The sequence below is a fragment of the Diabrotica virgifera genome, chromosome 3 (assembly GCF_917563875.1).
Source record: "Diabrotica virgifera virgifera chromosome 3, PGI_DIABVI_V3a".
In the NCBI taxonomy this organism is placed as follows: domain Eukaryota; kingdom Metazoa; phylum Arthropoda; class Insecta; order Coleoptera; family Chrysomelidae; genus Diabrotica; species Diabrotica virgifera.
Genome location: NC_065445.1, coordinates 190,190,291 through 190,207,150, shown reverse-complemented (window position 1 = coordinate 190,207,150; position 16,860 = coordinate 190,190,291). Strand labels below are relative to the sequence as shown.

General features: G+C 31.3%; 1 protein-coding gene across 1 annotated transcript in view; it reads right to left on the bottom strand.

The window, feature by feature from the left end:
* Positions 1 to 3,704: 3,704 nt before the first annotated feature.
* The window catches only part of LOC126882264 (serine/threonine-protein phosphatase 4 catalytic subunit B), a 34,695-nt gene continuing 21,539 nt past the window's right edge, over positions 3,705 to 16,860 (bottom strand). The window contains exons 6-7 of the mRNA XM_050647101.1: positions 9,657 to 9,846; positions 3,705 to 7,484 (exon numbers count right to left, since the gene is read on the bottom strand). Coding sequence (XP_050503058.1) covers positions 7,355 to 7,484; positions 9,657 to 9,846 — 320 coding nt within the window. The 3' untranslated portion in view covers positions 3,705 to 7,354. The remainder of the gene's footprint in view (positions 7,485 to 9,656; positions 9,847 to 16,860) is intronic.

Below are 16,860 nucleotides of genomic sequence, written 5' to 3'. Positions count from 1 at the left end.
TTTTTATAACAAGAAATCGAACGTAACTGACTTGGCAACATTTCGCACCATGTGTATAAAATTATTGTTTTTGATCTTAGACAAGGAAAGAGAGAGGACGGGTAACACTCATTTAATACACACGTTCAAAAAGTGGAGCCGGTTTTTGGTTTGTTTGCCACCAAAAACATGGCGGTCACGTCAAACAATGGGTTGCCAGTGGTGGGTGTTCGTTGAAGGTTAAAATTTCATAAAAAATAAAGTAAATCCACATCTAAAATTTGTATTAAAAACATATGTACGTATTGAAACGTAATATGAGCAACTTAATAAAACATTTACCGTACACAAATTCTTCATTTTAAATACATTTCATTTTAAATACTCAATGCATAACAATACCCCAAAGATACGTCGATGATCAAAATCTCTGGTGGCGGTTTGGCTTCACTTTTGGTCATAGGATTACTCGTCCTTTCTCTTTCCTTGTCTAAGTTTTTGATAGGATAAACGTCACTGTCAGTGTCGAATTATACCGACGCACTGTTGCCTCACTTTTGAAAGTTCGCAATCTTGGACCGCGTTTGTTGCTACCTGTTGATCGCTACTGTGTGCTCTTAAGGAACAAATTTTATTTGAAACATTTTTTTATCTATTTTAGTTTGAGCTAGAGCCTTATAAACAATTAATTGTTTATTATTGTTTATAACAATCTCTTGACCACTCGGATCGAAATCCACCCTCGAAATTCGTAACTAGCAGCCAAAAATCCATAAGAAACCGTTGAGTTTGTCCATCAGAATTGAAAAGGACACGGTGACCCCGGAGAAATGGACAAAAAATGCGAAATAATAATCGCAATAAAAATAAGAAAGTTAAAATATCTAGGACACGTAATGAGGGGACAGCGATATGAAATGCTTTATATGACATGCAATTGGGACCGTGCAAGTTCGGCAAAGCGACCTCTATTTCTACGCTCTGTACTTTTATTCGCACTTTTAATTATATTGGCCAATTATATTAGTCCTGGTTGCTGGATAATTGTCAAGGCCATAGTCCAAAAAAATAATAAGAAAAAATAAGATGCAGGTTATGCTATGCAAACGTAAACAATTGTATGTAGTAAATAAAATTAGTTATTAAAATGCAGTACTGCAAGCAAAATACAATTAATTAAATTTACCTTTATAATAATTGCATATCATATCAATATTGTGGAGCAATATATAATTTTTCTGCTTCAATGACAGAAGGTATGAAATATACGTCAATTTGACAATTTCAATTGACAATATGAATTATTTAAGATAGTTGAAATATTCTCCGCGACTCGCGCACGGTCGTTTCTCGTTTCCCTTCCAAGTACTTGCACACCGCGAATAGCGGCCTTATGCAATAATCCATAAATACAGGGTGTTTCATTAATAATTGTCCATATGGTAACTGGAGAAAGCTTATTACAAAATACGAAGATTTAACCTAAAACACTTAAATAAAATGTGGTTCCTTACTGAGTTACAGGGTGTTTTATCTAAAAATTTAAAAACTAATTTTGCTCAGCATTTTAAAACTATTCGATGTGTGCTTTTCATACGTGGCAGAAAGTGCGACTACTAGACACTCTACTAAATTATGATAAACAAACGTTTCTAGCTACTACCAGAGGCGTACGACAGGGGATGGTGGATGGTTGACCCTTTTCAAATTCTACGTCACTGGAGGAATTACTATTTTGGTGCCATTTTTAGATTCTACAATACTTTCTACGTAAATAATATACTCTTCATTGGTAACGATAAAGTCATTAGTTTTCGAGATATTTGAAGGTAAATATGAAACGGTACAGTTATTTTGATTAATTTATGATATGATTCATATGATTAAAATTTAAAAATTATTTGTACCCAGTACTTTAAAACTATTTGGCGTACCCTTATCATACTTGGCAGAAAGTGCATGTACTGTACACCCTACTAAATTAAGATAAATAAACGTTTTTAGTTACTATCAGAGGCGTACGACAGGGGATAGTGGCTGGTTGACCCTTCCCAAATTCTACGCCACTGACGAAATTGTTATTTTAGTGTAATTTTTTGATTTTGCAATAGTTTTTATGTAAATAATATACTTTTCATTCTTAGCGATAAAATGATTAATTTTCGAGATATTTGAAATTAAAAATGAAGCGACACAATACACTGATCAAAATAACCGTGTCGTTTCATTTTTAACTTAAAATATCTCGAAAACTAATGACTTTATCGTTACGAATGAAGAGTATATTATTTTCATGGAAAGTATTGGAGAATCCAAAAATTGAACTAAAATAGCAATTTCGCCAGTAGCGTAGAATTTGGAAAGGGTCAACCATTCACTTTCCCCCGTCGTACGTCTCTGGTAATAGCCATAAACGTTTGTTTAACATAATTTAGTACCTTCTGCAGTACATATACTTCCTGCCAAGTATGAAAAGGATACGTTAAATAGTTTGAAAATGCTAAGCAAAAATAATTTTTAAATTTTTAGATAAAACACCCTGTAACTCAGTAAGGAACCACATTTTATTTAAGTGTTTCAGGTTAAATCTTCGTATTTTGTGCTAAGGTTTCTCCAGTTACTATATGGACAATTATTAATGATACACCCTGTATATTATACTAATACGTTGCTAAAGAGTTCTAAAAACAACTGCTTTTTTATACGAAAGCAGACTAAAAATTGAAGGAATAACGCAGAAAACACAAAAAACCGCCGATATAACTTAGTTGTCCTATGAAATGCCAGTAGTGTCAAAATTTAATAACAGTGGAGTAAACTTGCCTCAGGTTGGACCAACTAAAAACAAGCATTACGTCGCGCCAATTTTGAATTACTCCTCCTGGTTTAAAAACAGAGCATATACTAAGTTAACTGCTTTATTCATGTATTTAGGCAAAATAAAAAATACAAAATTCTGATATACCAGTTTTATTAAAAATTTAAAAAGTACTAATATCAAAAACGCTGACAAAAGTGGTATCTACAAAACAAAATTTAATCACTGACCAATTTTAAAGAATGATAGTGGTCCGATGTGACTTAGATTTACAATCCAATTTACGCAATTTCAGGTTTCTAGAATGTAATCAATCAGAAAATTGTCCAATAATATAAACTAATAGATAAAATAAAACGTTATTAAAGCATAGGCGCAAAATGTCGCCTGTCAAAATGTTCAATGTGTTTTAAATGTATTCATTTATTCGAAACCTGAGAAAACTAATAAGTATTTTTGAAAAATTTATACGCAGAATGAAAGACTACATTATTACCGAGGGTAAAAAGTCCCTTAGAATAAACAAAAAGTTTCTTTTGAAGGAGATAGTATAGTAATAGTATATTGCTTAACACCCCATGTGGGGTTTCACCGCTTTTGCTTTCTAGATCCATTTTACGGGATGGATCAGTCCCCATGATCATTGTATTTGTTAACTAATATGTCTCCATTTCTTCCGGTCTATTCCCTTCTCTTTCCGTTTTGTAATTCCTGTCCCTCTTAGGTCCTCTTCTACTTCAGTTAACCATTTGGATCTGGGTCGACCACGTCTCCTTTTTCCTCCGGTTGCCACAATATCATAGCTTTTGATACTGATTCTGGTCCTTGTCTCCATATATGACCCAGCCATTTGGTTCTTTGTACTTTTATTTGCTTTACTATATCTGCACCATGTAATTCTACTAAAATTCGTTCTTCGATTCTCACTGGACCCAGTATTGTCCTTATTGTCTTGCGTTCATTTATCCTTAATTTCTCTTCTTTTTTTGTCATAGTCATCGTTTCTGCAGCATACATCGTTATTGTTTTAACTATTTATAATGGGAAATAAGCCACAATATTATTAAAAAATGATTTTTATTAATAATATTGTGGCTTATTTCCCATTATAAATAGTTAAAATTGTAAAAATGCCACAAGAAAATAGCTTCAGAACAACATCGTTATTGGTCTTATCATTGTTGTGTATATATTCATTTTTGTTTGTTTGGTCAATATTTTACTCTTTAGTAGTTTTCTATTTAAGTTTCTATATAAGTTCAATAATATATGACAACAACACCAGTTATACAGGGTGTTAGTAAATAAGTATGAAAAATTTTAAGGACTAATTCTACATGAAAAATTTATGCCTGTTTGCTCTATAAACATATGTCCGCAAAAGCTTAGTTTTCGAGATACGGGGTGTTGAAATTTTTATTTCAAACTGCCAATTTATTTATTGCTCTAAGACCAGTTGAGCTATGAAAATGGTATTTGGTGAGTTTTAGGAGGTAGTTATTACGCATTTTTTGACATACAATTAAGAATTTTGTATTCATCATTGGCGCGCCTACGGGTATTGGTCTGAATTTTTTTAAAGAAAAAAATAGTACGCCACTGAGATATTTCGAATTAAAAATTATGTTTAAATTCCACGTCTAATTTATGATTAAAAACCTTTCTTGCCGTTTTTATGCAGAAAAATAAAACATCTTGACGCGTATTTTTCATTTTTTTAATACAATATCAAGAAAAAATATCTAATATAATAATACTAAACTGGAACAATAACAGAAAATATTACTAATAAGATTTTAACTAGGTGCAGAGCTACAACAAATGTTAAAAATGACCTCCTTTAGAGGTTATAGAAGAATTTTATATTCATCATTAGCGCGCGTACGTGTAATTGTCTGAATTTTTTTAAGAGAAAAATAGTACGCCACTGAGATATGTCAAATTAAAAATTTTTGAATTGCTGGTTCAATTTACGACAAAAAATCTTTCTTACCTTTTTTTCATATGCGGCGCCGTTTTTATGTAAAAAAAAATAAAACATCTTAACGTTTACAAAGTATTTGAACTAAGTTTCTATGCATATGGAAACTACCTCAAATACTTTGTAAGCGTTAAGAGGAAACAGTAGCGATCAACAGGTAGCCAAAACGCGTTCCAAGATTGCGGCTGTAATTTTGAATATATTTTTTAATAATTTGAATATTTGGCACACGTATTCGTAATTTAATAAAGAATGGCGGTACAGAGCCCAATTTGAAAAATATATTAATATGTGGAAATTACTCTGTAATTAAATATAACATTAAAAAAACGAGCCTGTACCGCCATTAAGAAGAACAAAAAAATACACTTCCTTCAAATAAACTTTTTTATCCGATGCCTAGATTTTGTGTCATTTTGGAACTACTAAAATTTTTTATTTCATTAGTAGTTCCAAAATGACACAAAATCTAGGCATCGGATAAAAAAGTTTATTTGAAGAAAGTGTATTTTTTTGTTCTTCTTAATGGCGGTACAGGCTCGTTTTTTTAATATTGTATTTAATTACAGAGTAATTTCCACATATTAATATATTTTTCAAATTGGGCTCTGTACCGCCATTCTTTATTATATTACGAATACGTGTGCCAAATATCTCGAAAAGATACTCCAATCTTGGAAAGCGTTTTGGCTACCTGTTGATCGCTACTGTATCACCTTAAGATGTTTTATTTTTTGTATAAAAAAGGCGCCTCGTATAAAAAAAGGTAAGAAAGATTTTTTGTCGTAAATTGAACGAGGAATTCAAAAATGATTTTTAGTTTGACATATCTCAGTGGCGTACTATTTTTTTCTTCAAAAAATTCAGACCATTACCCGTACGCGCGCCAATGATGAATATAAAATTCTTCTGTTACCTGTAAAGGAGATCATTGTAAACATTTTTTGTAGTTTTGCACCTAGTTGAAATCTTATTAGTAATATTTTCTGTTATTGTTCTAGTTTAGTATTATTATATTGGATAGTTCTTGATGATGTATTAAGAAATGTAAAATACTCGCCAAGATCTTTTATTTTTCTGCATAAAAACGGTGCATCATATGAAAAAAAAAGGCAAGAAAGGTTTTTTATCAAAAATTAAACTTGGAATTTAAATATAATTTTTAATTTGAAATATCTCAGTGGAGTACTATTTTTTTCTTTAAAAAAATTCAGACTATTACCCAATGATGAATACAAAATTCTTAATTGTATGACAAAGAATGCGCAATAACTACCTCCTAAAACTCACCAAATTCTATTTTCATAGCTCAACTGGTCTTAGAGCAATAAATAAATTCGCAGTTTGAAATAAAAATTTCAACACCCCGTATCTCGCAAACGAAGCATTTGCAGACATATGTTTATAGAGCAAAGCGGCATTATTTTTTCATGTAGAATTAGCCCTTAAAATGTTTCATACTTATTTACTAACACCCTGTATATACAAGCACGGATTCTTAGCGGTACTAAGTGCTTTTATGCATACAAAGACTTAATGAAAAGTAAGTTACTGAATCGTGAGTGTAAGCCTAGAATCTACAAAACAGTAATTAGACTAGTGGTCACATATGGATTTGAAACGTAGACCCTCTCTACCACTGATGGAAATCAGCTGAATTTTTGAGCACAAAATACTAAGGAAGATCAGCTCAAGGACCAGTCCAATGCAGCGATGGTTCGTGGAGAATTAAAATGAACCACGAGCTGGATGAGCTAATGCAGACCGCAGATATTGTTAGATTTGTAAAGTCACAAAGACTAAACTGGCTTTGTCACCTAGAAAGAATTCCAGATAATCGAGCTGTAAAAGTAATCCAGCGATGGAAACCCCAAGGAAAAGGAACAACAGGAAGGCCCGTAAAAATGGATAGACGACGTAGATGGGGATCTTAAAACCATGAACATCAGGCAGTGGCGAAGGAAAGTATCCGACAGGGCAGAATGGAAGAACATCGTTACGCAGGCCAAGACTCACAAAGGGTTGTAGCGCCATTAGAAGAAGGCCCAAAGAATCTAAAAAAAAATTGTAGAAAGTAAAAATTCATTTTTTGAATTTGTTTAAAAAAATTGTTTAAACAATTTTCCGACCGCGGTACCGCCTGGTACTCTGTGGATTTATTATAAGGAACTCTTTTTGAGTAAGTATGTGGAAAAAACTAATCGGAATAATTTACCTAACGGAGGCGACCATACATCGGAGGCGACTAATAAAGACCATTTTTCCGAATCTTTTGGTAATTTTCTGATAATACACAAATCCAAATTTAGATGCCATAACTGAACAGATTCCTAAAATTACGTATTAAAAGAATCTGATAATAATTAAAACATTGTCTAATCTTTTTACATCGAGCCACAAAAGTAACAACTTAAACACGAGTTTCTTGTACTGCGTTTTTTCATCCATATGAAAAATAAACTTAAAACTAAAGGATACAGATAGACTAACTTAGTTTACGAAATATATAACATTCATGTAGATGGTAAATCGAAAATAAACAACAATGAATGGACCTTAAAAGAGTAATACTAGTTTTACAAAAAGTAATCTGCTTGGGGTTTCTTTGAAGGTATTCCCCTGGTTTCCTGTGGGGCTGCTTCGAAAATTGTGAAATCTCTTTGTAGGTGTTCGTTCAGTTCTAAAATGGCGGCCACGTTACCACATCTAAAAAATAACAAAATATAATTATATACAAAAAATGGAAAAAATCCTTTGTAAAAGGTATAACCTTTTTATTAAAATCCCTTAAAGGGCTACATCACAAGAAAACGTTTTCGATTTTATAAAAAAAATCATCATCAGTGTTAGACAGATTGGATGTTAGCTGAACCACCAAAGAAATATTCGGGTGAAAACCCTTTAAATGTAATATGGATGCGTTAATGCATATTTAAATAAAATGCCTTAGGATGGATACATGGCAACAAGGATAATGCCCTTAGGTAAGGTATTGAATTTCCCAACACGTGGGATGCAAATTGAGTTGTTTACATTCCAATGATTTTATGGCAACTGATTTATTTAGTCATGAGTTCAGTGGAGAGATTCAAGTAAAGTCCTGAAAGAAACAGATAGTAAAAAGATAAAAATCAAAGAAGTGGCTCTAATTATGCTAAATGAAACCAATTGTGTCGCAAATTCCTCAGTAGAATGCAGTAGGATGTGGTTACCCATATTAAAAGAGGAAGTCAATAGAAAGAAAATACCACGATTAGTAAATCAATAACATATCGAGTTAGTACATGTTTTATATTTTAGTATTATTTATATATCTACAGTCCGTCTAATTTACTTACCGTTGCACGTCATTATCTACGCCAGAGATCTAATTTGACATAGTTTCCAAAGTATAAAAAAATCCTGAATCCATTTTAAATCAAATAGATCACATAATCATTGTAAACGTGGATTATACAACAAAACAAATTAATATTTAATGTAAATAAGTAAAAACTTAAAAAATAGAGAACAAGAATTAAGTTATAATCTTTTAAGATTGCTGTTAATAATTAAAAAACGGCTCCAAACTCTTGGCATTAAGCCAGTAGATTTCTTTGTATATGTCTACAATAACAACTAAAAAAGTTGTCAGATACCTCGATTATTCCAAGTCGTGATAAAATTAGGTGACATTTATATTTTTATAGTAGAGGATCTTTTTGTAAAGTAAATAATAAAAACAGTAAATATAATAAAACAGATACTTATAATAAAGAATATAAACAAATATGAAGTGTCATCACCGCAACTGTCAAATAAATGTTACCAATTTATTCTAAAATGTCTCCTTCGTTCGATTACAGTTACAGTGTGTTCCGAACAAATGTTCTTCATAAAACGCTTTATACAAATTTATACAAATTAAATGAAACATATTATTGTGTATTTCTTTAGGTTAACATTAATAGAAATCTTCAAATATTATTTCTACGCGTATATAATAAAATTTGTCTAGTGGCTGTAATTCAAGTGTACTCGGCAATGTGATTCTAAAAAAGAACACACCTACCGCCAAAATATTTCGTGTTGGTATCATGCGACGTCACAGGCTATGACGCGGATGACGTGCAACGGTTAGTAAATTAGACGAAGTATATGTATTATTAATATTATTTATAATTTTAAATAACGTACATATTAAGATCAGAATTTGGTATTAGTTTTGACAGTAAACTAAAGTAAGACCTAATACTTACAATGTCGGGATAGTATCACGAGGTTTTTTTCCTGGTTTTTTCCTCGTGATTTACTATCGAATCTCTAACGCGAAAATTTTACTGTTACCGTTGCATGCGGTTGTCTTTTTAAAGACAGATCACATGCTATGATTTTTTTGTGACGGATATTCTTGAGTTGGGGTTGATTTCATGTAATCGAATGAACTATCTTTCAGTAAAGTCGTCCCAAGAACGCAGCTCATAAATATTGGCAATATCATTAAGTCTTCTACTTTAGAATGTATAATATATGTTTTAATTGCCGATATAAATGAGTCAGATTAAATAAATTATTAGAAGAATTTTTTACTTAGCAACAACATTTTTGTTTAATTCATTAATATTTTTTGTATTTTGACAACGGCATCCGATTTGGACGTCGAAACGTTAATAAAATTATTTTTTTAGTAAAACTGTGGCTTATTTCCCAGTAAAAATAACATTAACAATTTTCAATGGAACCTTACGATAGTAAGTATAATACACAATTTAATCATAAAATGTAATAACCTGGATCTCTCCTGATGGGAAAACAAGAAACCAAATGGACCATGTTCTCATTGAAAGAAAACACAACAGATCCGTGCAAAAAAATTTTGTTTTGCAAGATAATTTTTACCTGTAACAATAATTCGGAGCTGACCAAACAGTTAAAACAGTCTCATTAAAATGCCATTTGTATCCTTCCATTACTAATTGATGGGCGCGACATATCATGTCTATGTCATTGGCAGCATTGAATTGGGCTACTACATCAGATCCAAATAAATATCCTGCTCCTCGTGGAGAAACTCCCCATCCTTGGGTATCTATGAAAAAAGAAATATTGCTTTTAAAAAGAAATAATTATACTTTTATAAAAAAGAACTTTTTATAATACCACTTTTTTGAAGTTATACTTCTTTAGACGCGATTGGGGGTGATTATTTATTATTAATCTGCGCGCATGCGCACACCGACAGTATGGTATTAAGTTATACGGGCTCTGATTGGGTGTTGAAATAATCTGTCAATAATAATTGTTCAATATGGAGGTAAACAAATGTTGTATACCATATTAGTTTTATTGTTGTGAGGACAGAAACAAAAAAGTTTATAATAATTGTAGTGACTTTTTAAATGGTTTTTAAGAGCAACAGGTACGTAATAATAATTGTAAATGTTTCAGTATCGCAATAAAAAATTACATAACCTATTTGGAAAATGTAAAATAAGCCTACCTAGTATGTATGTAAAATAAACCTACATAACCAACAAAATTTCTAAAAATATTCATCTAATATTGTTTTCTTGCTCTGTTTTGTTGTGCTGTAATATTTGAATTCCGTAGACATCAAACTAATGTGATTAAATTCGGAACTGTTGTTCAGTTGCTCTATCTTCCAGTTAGATGCATATGTCCCCGTAGCCGATATCTAAAGGTGCTGGAATTTGAACACAATGTACGTGGGTTCAATCCCCAATACAAACTTTTCTTTTTTTATTTTTTTATACATTTTATGATTGTAAGTATATTATTATATAATTATTTTAAAGAAAATACGTATTTAGTTAAAAATTTTCCAACAATTATTGTTCAGAAATCATTTGTGGCATTTTTCAATGTGTTTGTGTGTGTTTCAATCTGTTATAAGTATAACTTCTTACGTGCGTACAAAGTACACACACATTCTTTTTTATTATTTATAGGACACAATATAAAAAAAGTATTATAAAAACAATTATTTTTCACGAACGAAAGGTTTACTTATAATATTAACAACGTTAAAAATAAAACTTTATCAGAACTAATCTTCTGGTTACACCATTCGTGGCTTCTAAAATTTGCAAACCAACGAATTGCCGGAGCTAACAATGCCGAAGAAGATCTATCAGGCTGCATCTCACTTCCCGCCTGTCCAGCACGATAAAATTCCAACAAAGTTCCCAATACTCAGAATAGGAGCAGAACTAATAAAAATAATAAATAATCATTTCGTTGTGAATCGAAACAAGAGCCGTCTTACTATAGTTAGTTCAGAGATCGCCAAAAGTGCTCTAACTAGTTTCGACTCTTCTTAGAGTCTCTTCAGAGAGCACATACAAAACGTAAATCGTTCAGCTGTACATAGGTAATACACGCTGTGAGCTCGTACGTAGAGGGGATATTTACAAATTGGCGAGCTCCAGTAGTGGTAAGTCTGTAAACGTTTACCGGAAATTTGACATAAATGTCAAAGTGATTAATTTAAAATTAAAATTAAAAACGTTAATTATAAAAAATATTAGTTGATCAAAGCTGTGGTATATATTTTTACCTTAAATATACTTACGTTTTAACATTGATTATAAATATTCCTCTAGATAGCTCACCTCTTGGTAACCGAAAGACGTATCAACAACTAGATGGCGCTACTCGAAAACCGTAGGAGGTAGGAGTAGTGTCAGGGCCGAACTTACCCTATAGGTGTATTATGTGTGACAAGTGTTGTGACAAGTTATAGCAAAATTAAAAAAAAGGACTCACATTTTAGATAAAATGGCCTCTGTAACGCATAAGTGTGTTTACGCGGGATGTTTTGAAAGAAACGATGGAACAAATAATAATATATCTTTCTTTAAATTTCCCCTGAAAGACGTATAGTCCATCCTTTCACGGTTTTTGGTCTAAATTTTAAAGAACCGCTTGGATTGACATGAAATTTGGCATACATATAGCTTACATGTCAAAGAGAAAAAGTGATATTGTGCCGATGTGTGCTTTTTCCCTGGGGGTGACTTTCACCCCCTCTTTTGGGTGAAAAAATATATGTCCAAAATAAGTCCGGAAATGGGTAAACTGACTAATTTTAAGTAACTTTTGTTCTATAGAGCTTTATTATTCTATTAGTTCTATTAGAGAATTATGACAGGTGATAAATAGCAGTCTGATTTTTGCATGAGAGTTTAATCTCTGTTCGGAGAGTTTAAGTCTGTTCTGTCGGACAAAATAAATGTGCCGTTTTCGTGGTCTGACCGTTCCAAATTTTTAAGCTGTTCCACAATTAAAACAGCCCCTGTTCCAGTGTTTCCATATATCAAAGTTTGTCCGACTCGACACCCTTAAGCTATTAACAAATTTTCAGCTTGCTATTAATCAACTTTTTTTTCATACGCGGGATCCAGACCTATAAGTATTTTGTCGAAAAAAAACGTTCTTAGCAAAAATATAGCCTATAAAAAAGTAAAAAAAAAAATGTTGTACGTGTTAGGTCTCTGGATCTCGTAGAACCAGAGTTATAGCCAATGAAAAATATATTCATATTCACCAAATTTCAAATAGAATATTTCGACGAGAAATATCCAAAAAATTAAGCACTTTTTGGGGAAACCCATTATAACTTTTTTAAAGTGTTTAAAAAAAGCTTTATTTTTGTTTTTACAAAAAGTTTCTAACATTAAATTTAAGCAAGTTACGCTCAAAATAAAGTTGGTCCCTTGTGTTTTTGCAAAAAAAAATCGGGAGGACCACCCCCTAATTAGCAACTTAAATGAAATTAATCGTCACCGCTCCAAAAATTATTTTACTTATGTTGTGTTTATATGATCTGTAAAGTAAAATTTTTAAAAATTTAAATTTTGAAAAATACGCTTTTTTTCAAAATAACTTACAAAATTGTTAGAGATACCAAAAATCTCGATGTTAGGCGCATGTAAGGATCAGCCTGCAATAGAAATAGGAAATCAGAGGATTTTAACTGTGTTCGATACAGCCCACTTATTAAAAAGTCTAAGAGATAATTTTCTTAACAAAAAGTTGACGTTTTTTGCCGATTATAAACAAATATCGTGGCAAGATATTGAATACACATACAACATCGATAGAACCAGTGTGAGAGCACGATGCATGGTGAAAATGACAAACGTTCATATAAACCCTAATAATTTTCAAAAAATGTGTGTAAAATTAGCAGCACAAATTTTTTCCAACTCAATTGCCTCAGCAATATCAACAGCAATGTCTGTAGGGCATTTACACACCAAAACGGCTTCTCTTACTGCCGAATTTTTGAAAATTATAAATAATATTTTTGATGGTCTTAACAGCAAATATTGTAGTGATAGTAATCCAAACAGAAAGCCAATGTCAACTTTAAGCAAGTCAACTGAAAACTTAAAAGCAGGTTTAGAATATTTTAAAAAAATTAAAGTTTTTGAAAATCAAAAAGAGAGAAATAATATTCACTGTCTACACGGCTTTCAGTGGACCATTTTCTCAGTTTTATGTTTGTGGGAGGAACTTCAAAAATAATATAATGTGTCATATCTTTTAACATCTTTTCTGAACCAAAATCCTCTAGAAAATTTTTTCTCTATTGTGCGCAATAGAGTTAGTCTAGTGCATTCATAAAAAACATGTGTTTTTACTTAATAACAGGCGGTAGCTGGTTTGTCTTTAGTTTCATGCGTGGAAGAGAATGATGCTAGATCAAAAGTATGTGTTTTATCTCGTCAGGTATTAATGACGCACGGGTAAATAATCGTGGACTCAACTGAATGTTAAACTACACTATTAGCTTTACTTTATATATACAGTAGATATTAACAAGTATTTTATAATATCAGGAAAACAATATCAGTATGTCTTAAAACATTGGAATCATATGGAAACTTTTTTATTCAGTTTAGGGAAAAATGTATTATTGATAAAAACTTGCACGTCCTAAAACTCAAAATGAAAGAATCAGATGTCAAATATTATGAGTCGTATACCAAGTTTGTTCAAAAATATTAATTCTTCTCAAGAGTAATATACCTTCATTTTTAAAGTACTTTCATATAAACATGAACGTGGTTTTTAATTGTTCTCGACTTTTAATAATAAAATGTTTCGATATTGTCAATAATGAAAGTACTTCTTGAGAACAAGAAATAATAAATATCTTTTTTTCCTAAAATTTTAATTTTACTATCTTAGTTTGAAAAGAATTAACATTCAAATATACTTATTTACTTTGTTTTGAAATATGATTTAATTAGTGATGTTTTAAACTTTCTAATCCTGTCCGTTTATCAGCTTTTACCTATTGTTCCTAGACAGATGGCCCTCAACTATTTATATGTTGGAAATTCCCTGTCATTTTATCAGTATATATGTATACCAAATTTCATGCCAATCCAATGGATTCTTTAAAATTCGGAGGTTTTGCAATATTTTACCTGGGGTGAATGGGTTAGATCTGGAAAGAAATTCTGTATATCAACTTCAAATAGTTTATTTCGCATTAGTTCTGAAAATATCATTCTTTTACAAATTGCAAAAAATAATTTACATGTGAATTATCACTGCTAATTTTATTATGTATTTTCTATTTTGTTGTTTTTTTGTAGTGTATTAATAATTAAATAATTTTTAAGAAACCTCTTCACTATTTTTATTAATCAATTTTTAGCGTTTTATCTGAATTAAAATCGAATTCCAAAATAGAGATTACAATCGCGTTAAAATTATTTGTTAAAATGCTGAATACTACCCTTATATCGTTGTCTATTACGCCAGCCAAGCGACTCAAATTTATTTTTCAATCTTGGCAAAAATTTCAATAAATGTCGCCACCGTCCAGCCAGTTAGTACTTAGACTTGAGGGGCAAAGAGGTGAAAGTGGGCGGAGTTTAACACTGAATTCGGTTTTACCTAAAGGTGAGGTATCTATGTACTTATTAATCAATGGTTTTAAATACCGAATTTAAGTTTTTTTAATGTTCCGTAATATTTAATTATAAATTAATATATTAGTCTTAGCGCCATCTACACGATAATTGTGAAAGTATCTGAAGTAAGAAATTCATATTTTATCAATAAAACGTCAAAATGATTAGCAAAATTTAAAAAAAAATCGATTACAATTTAATTACTTTTTTGCGTTGTAAATATTAAGCGATAACAATTAAATAATAAATTTAAAAATTACCGGTGAAAGCTGAATTAGTAATCCGCTAGGAGCGCCACCAGCGAAGCTCAGAGCGTATACATTAAGGTAAGTATGGCAACTGCGCTCTCTTCTTCTTATTCTTTAGTTTATTGGTCTCCACCTACTTTGGCAACTGTGCTCTCTCGTCTCGATGACACTGCTGACGTCAAGGAAGCAGACATTTTAACTTTTAGTATCTAGTTTTTGCTTCCGCGTAAACAATTATGATTCTTCTAATTTCAGCTACATTCGCCCCATCAAAATTAAAGTTAGAAAACTATACGTTGTTCTAAGTTATTAGTGTTGTTACGCCAGTAACAGTTAAAAACTCTAGTCTACAAATTGAATTTAAAAAAATAGAGGCTATTTGATTGATATTCATAATCGCACAATTTTTTTAACTCTGCGTTTTGTTAAGCTTCTGTTCCAGAGCGGGTTTCTGGTGCAATAGTGCTGTCAGAACAAATAGAATGAGTGAGTTTGGAAGCAAGGCTGTTCATAAATAAATCAAAAACAAATATTATGATAAGTTAATAATTTTACTTTACTTTTTAAAATATTCTTTATTTACACTAATTTCAAAATTAAAAAAAGTTTTTCCATTCCCTCAGTTCAAAAATATTCAGCTAATTCTCATGTTTTGACGTTTATGTGTATCGCCAATGAGCTGTGAGCTCGTACGTAGAGGGGATATTTAAAAGTTCGTTAGCGCCAGTAGTAACAAGGCAGTGATCTTTTTCAGAAAATTTGACATAAATGCCAAAGAGATTAATTTAAAACACTGGAATTAAAAATATTAATAGGAAAAAATATTAGTTGGTCAAAGCTGTGGTAAAGTTCTTTTAATGAGCATTTTTCAGTGCGTCACAGTTATTCGATTTCTTTCTAACGCATTAAATTGTATGTGACAGAAAAAGGCACGTCTGTGATTACAGACGGGCGCGCGACTTTTCCCCAACACGACTCTACATTATCGGCAGAGTCTACGAGAAGTGTACGGTAAATTGAAGCTGTAATTACAATGGAACAAATATGTATGTCGTTGTACTCACTTTATCACGCTTAACGAATTACGGGATCTGCATTTCAATGCATATTTTTTTATTAAATTCTCGTATCAAAGTTACGCGTGAAGTTAGTCGTATTGATGACAGTTGGGGAAACGTCCGCGACCCATTACAGACATTTATAACATTTATTCTAGTTCTTCTAGTTGTCGATATATGGCGCTATAATCGAAGAAAAAATTATTTACGAATTATATAATATATCTACGAATATAATCTGTACAATTTATAAGACTATAATACAAATCAAAGAAAATACCATTTTATAAATGCAATAAACAAAATCGATTTGTTTTTATGCCAAATTGCAAATAAAATGTGACAACTGTCAGATTTAACTAAAATGTCATGTTAGAATAAATGTCATAAATGTGTATTATCACGGACTTACCTTTTTTTCTATCATTTAGAAATTTTATCAATTTTCATTATTTATGATGCTGAGAATTGGTATGAATTAAAAACAAAAGCGGAATGTGATCTACAACTAATAAAAGAATGGTTTGACTACAAAATACTAACAATCAATTTTAAGAAAACTGTTTATCTACCAATATTTAACTTGACCACTGATCTTTTCAAGCCCCTTCAAATATCACATAATAAACAAAATTTTTATATTAAACCCGTAACAAATGTTAAATATCTAGGAGTTTTTATACATACACATCTAAAATGGGACTTTCACATTAAATATATCATTAAAAAGCTACAGTTTATCCTGTATAAATTTAAACATATTAAAAAACACATACCTAATATATACCTTCGCACACTATATTACGGACTAGTAGAAAGTCATCTCCGTTATGGTATACTGGCTTGG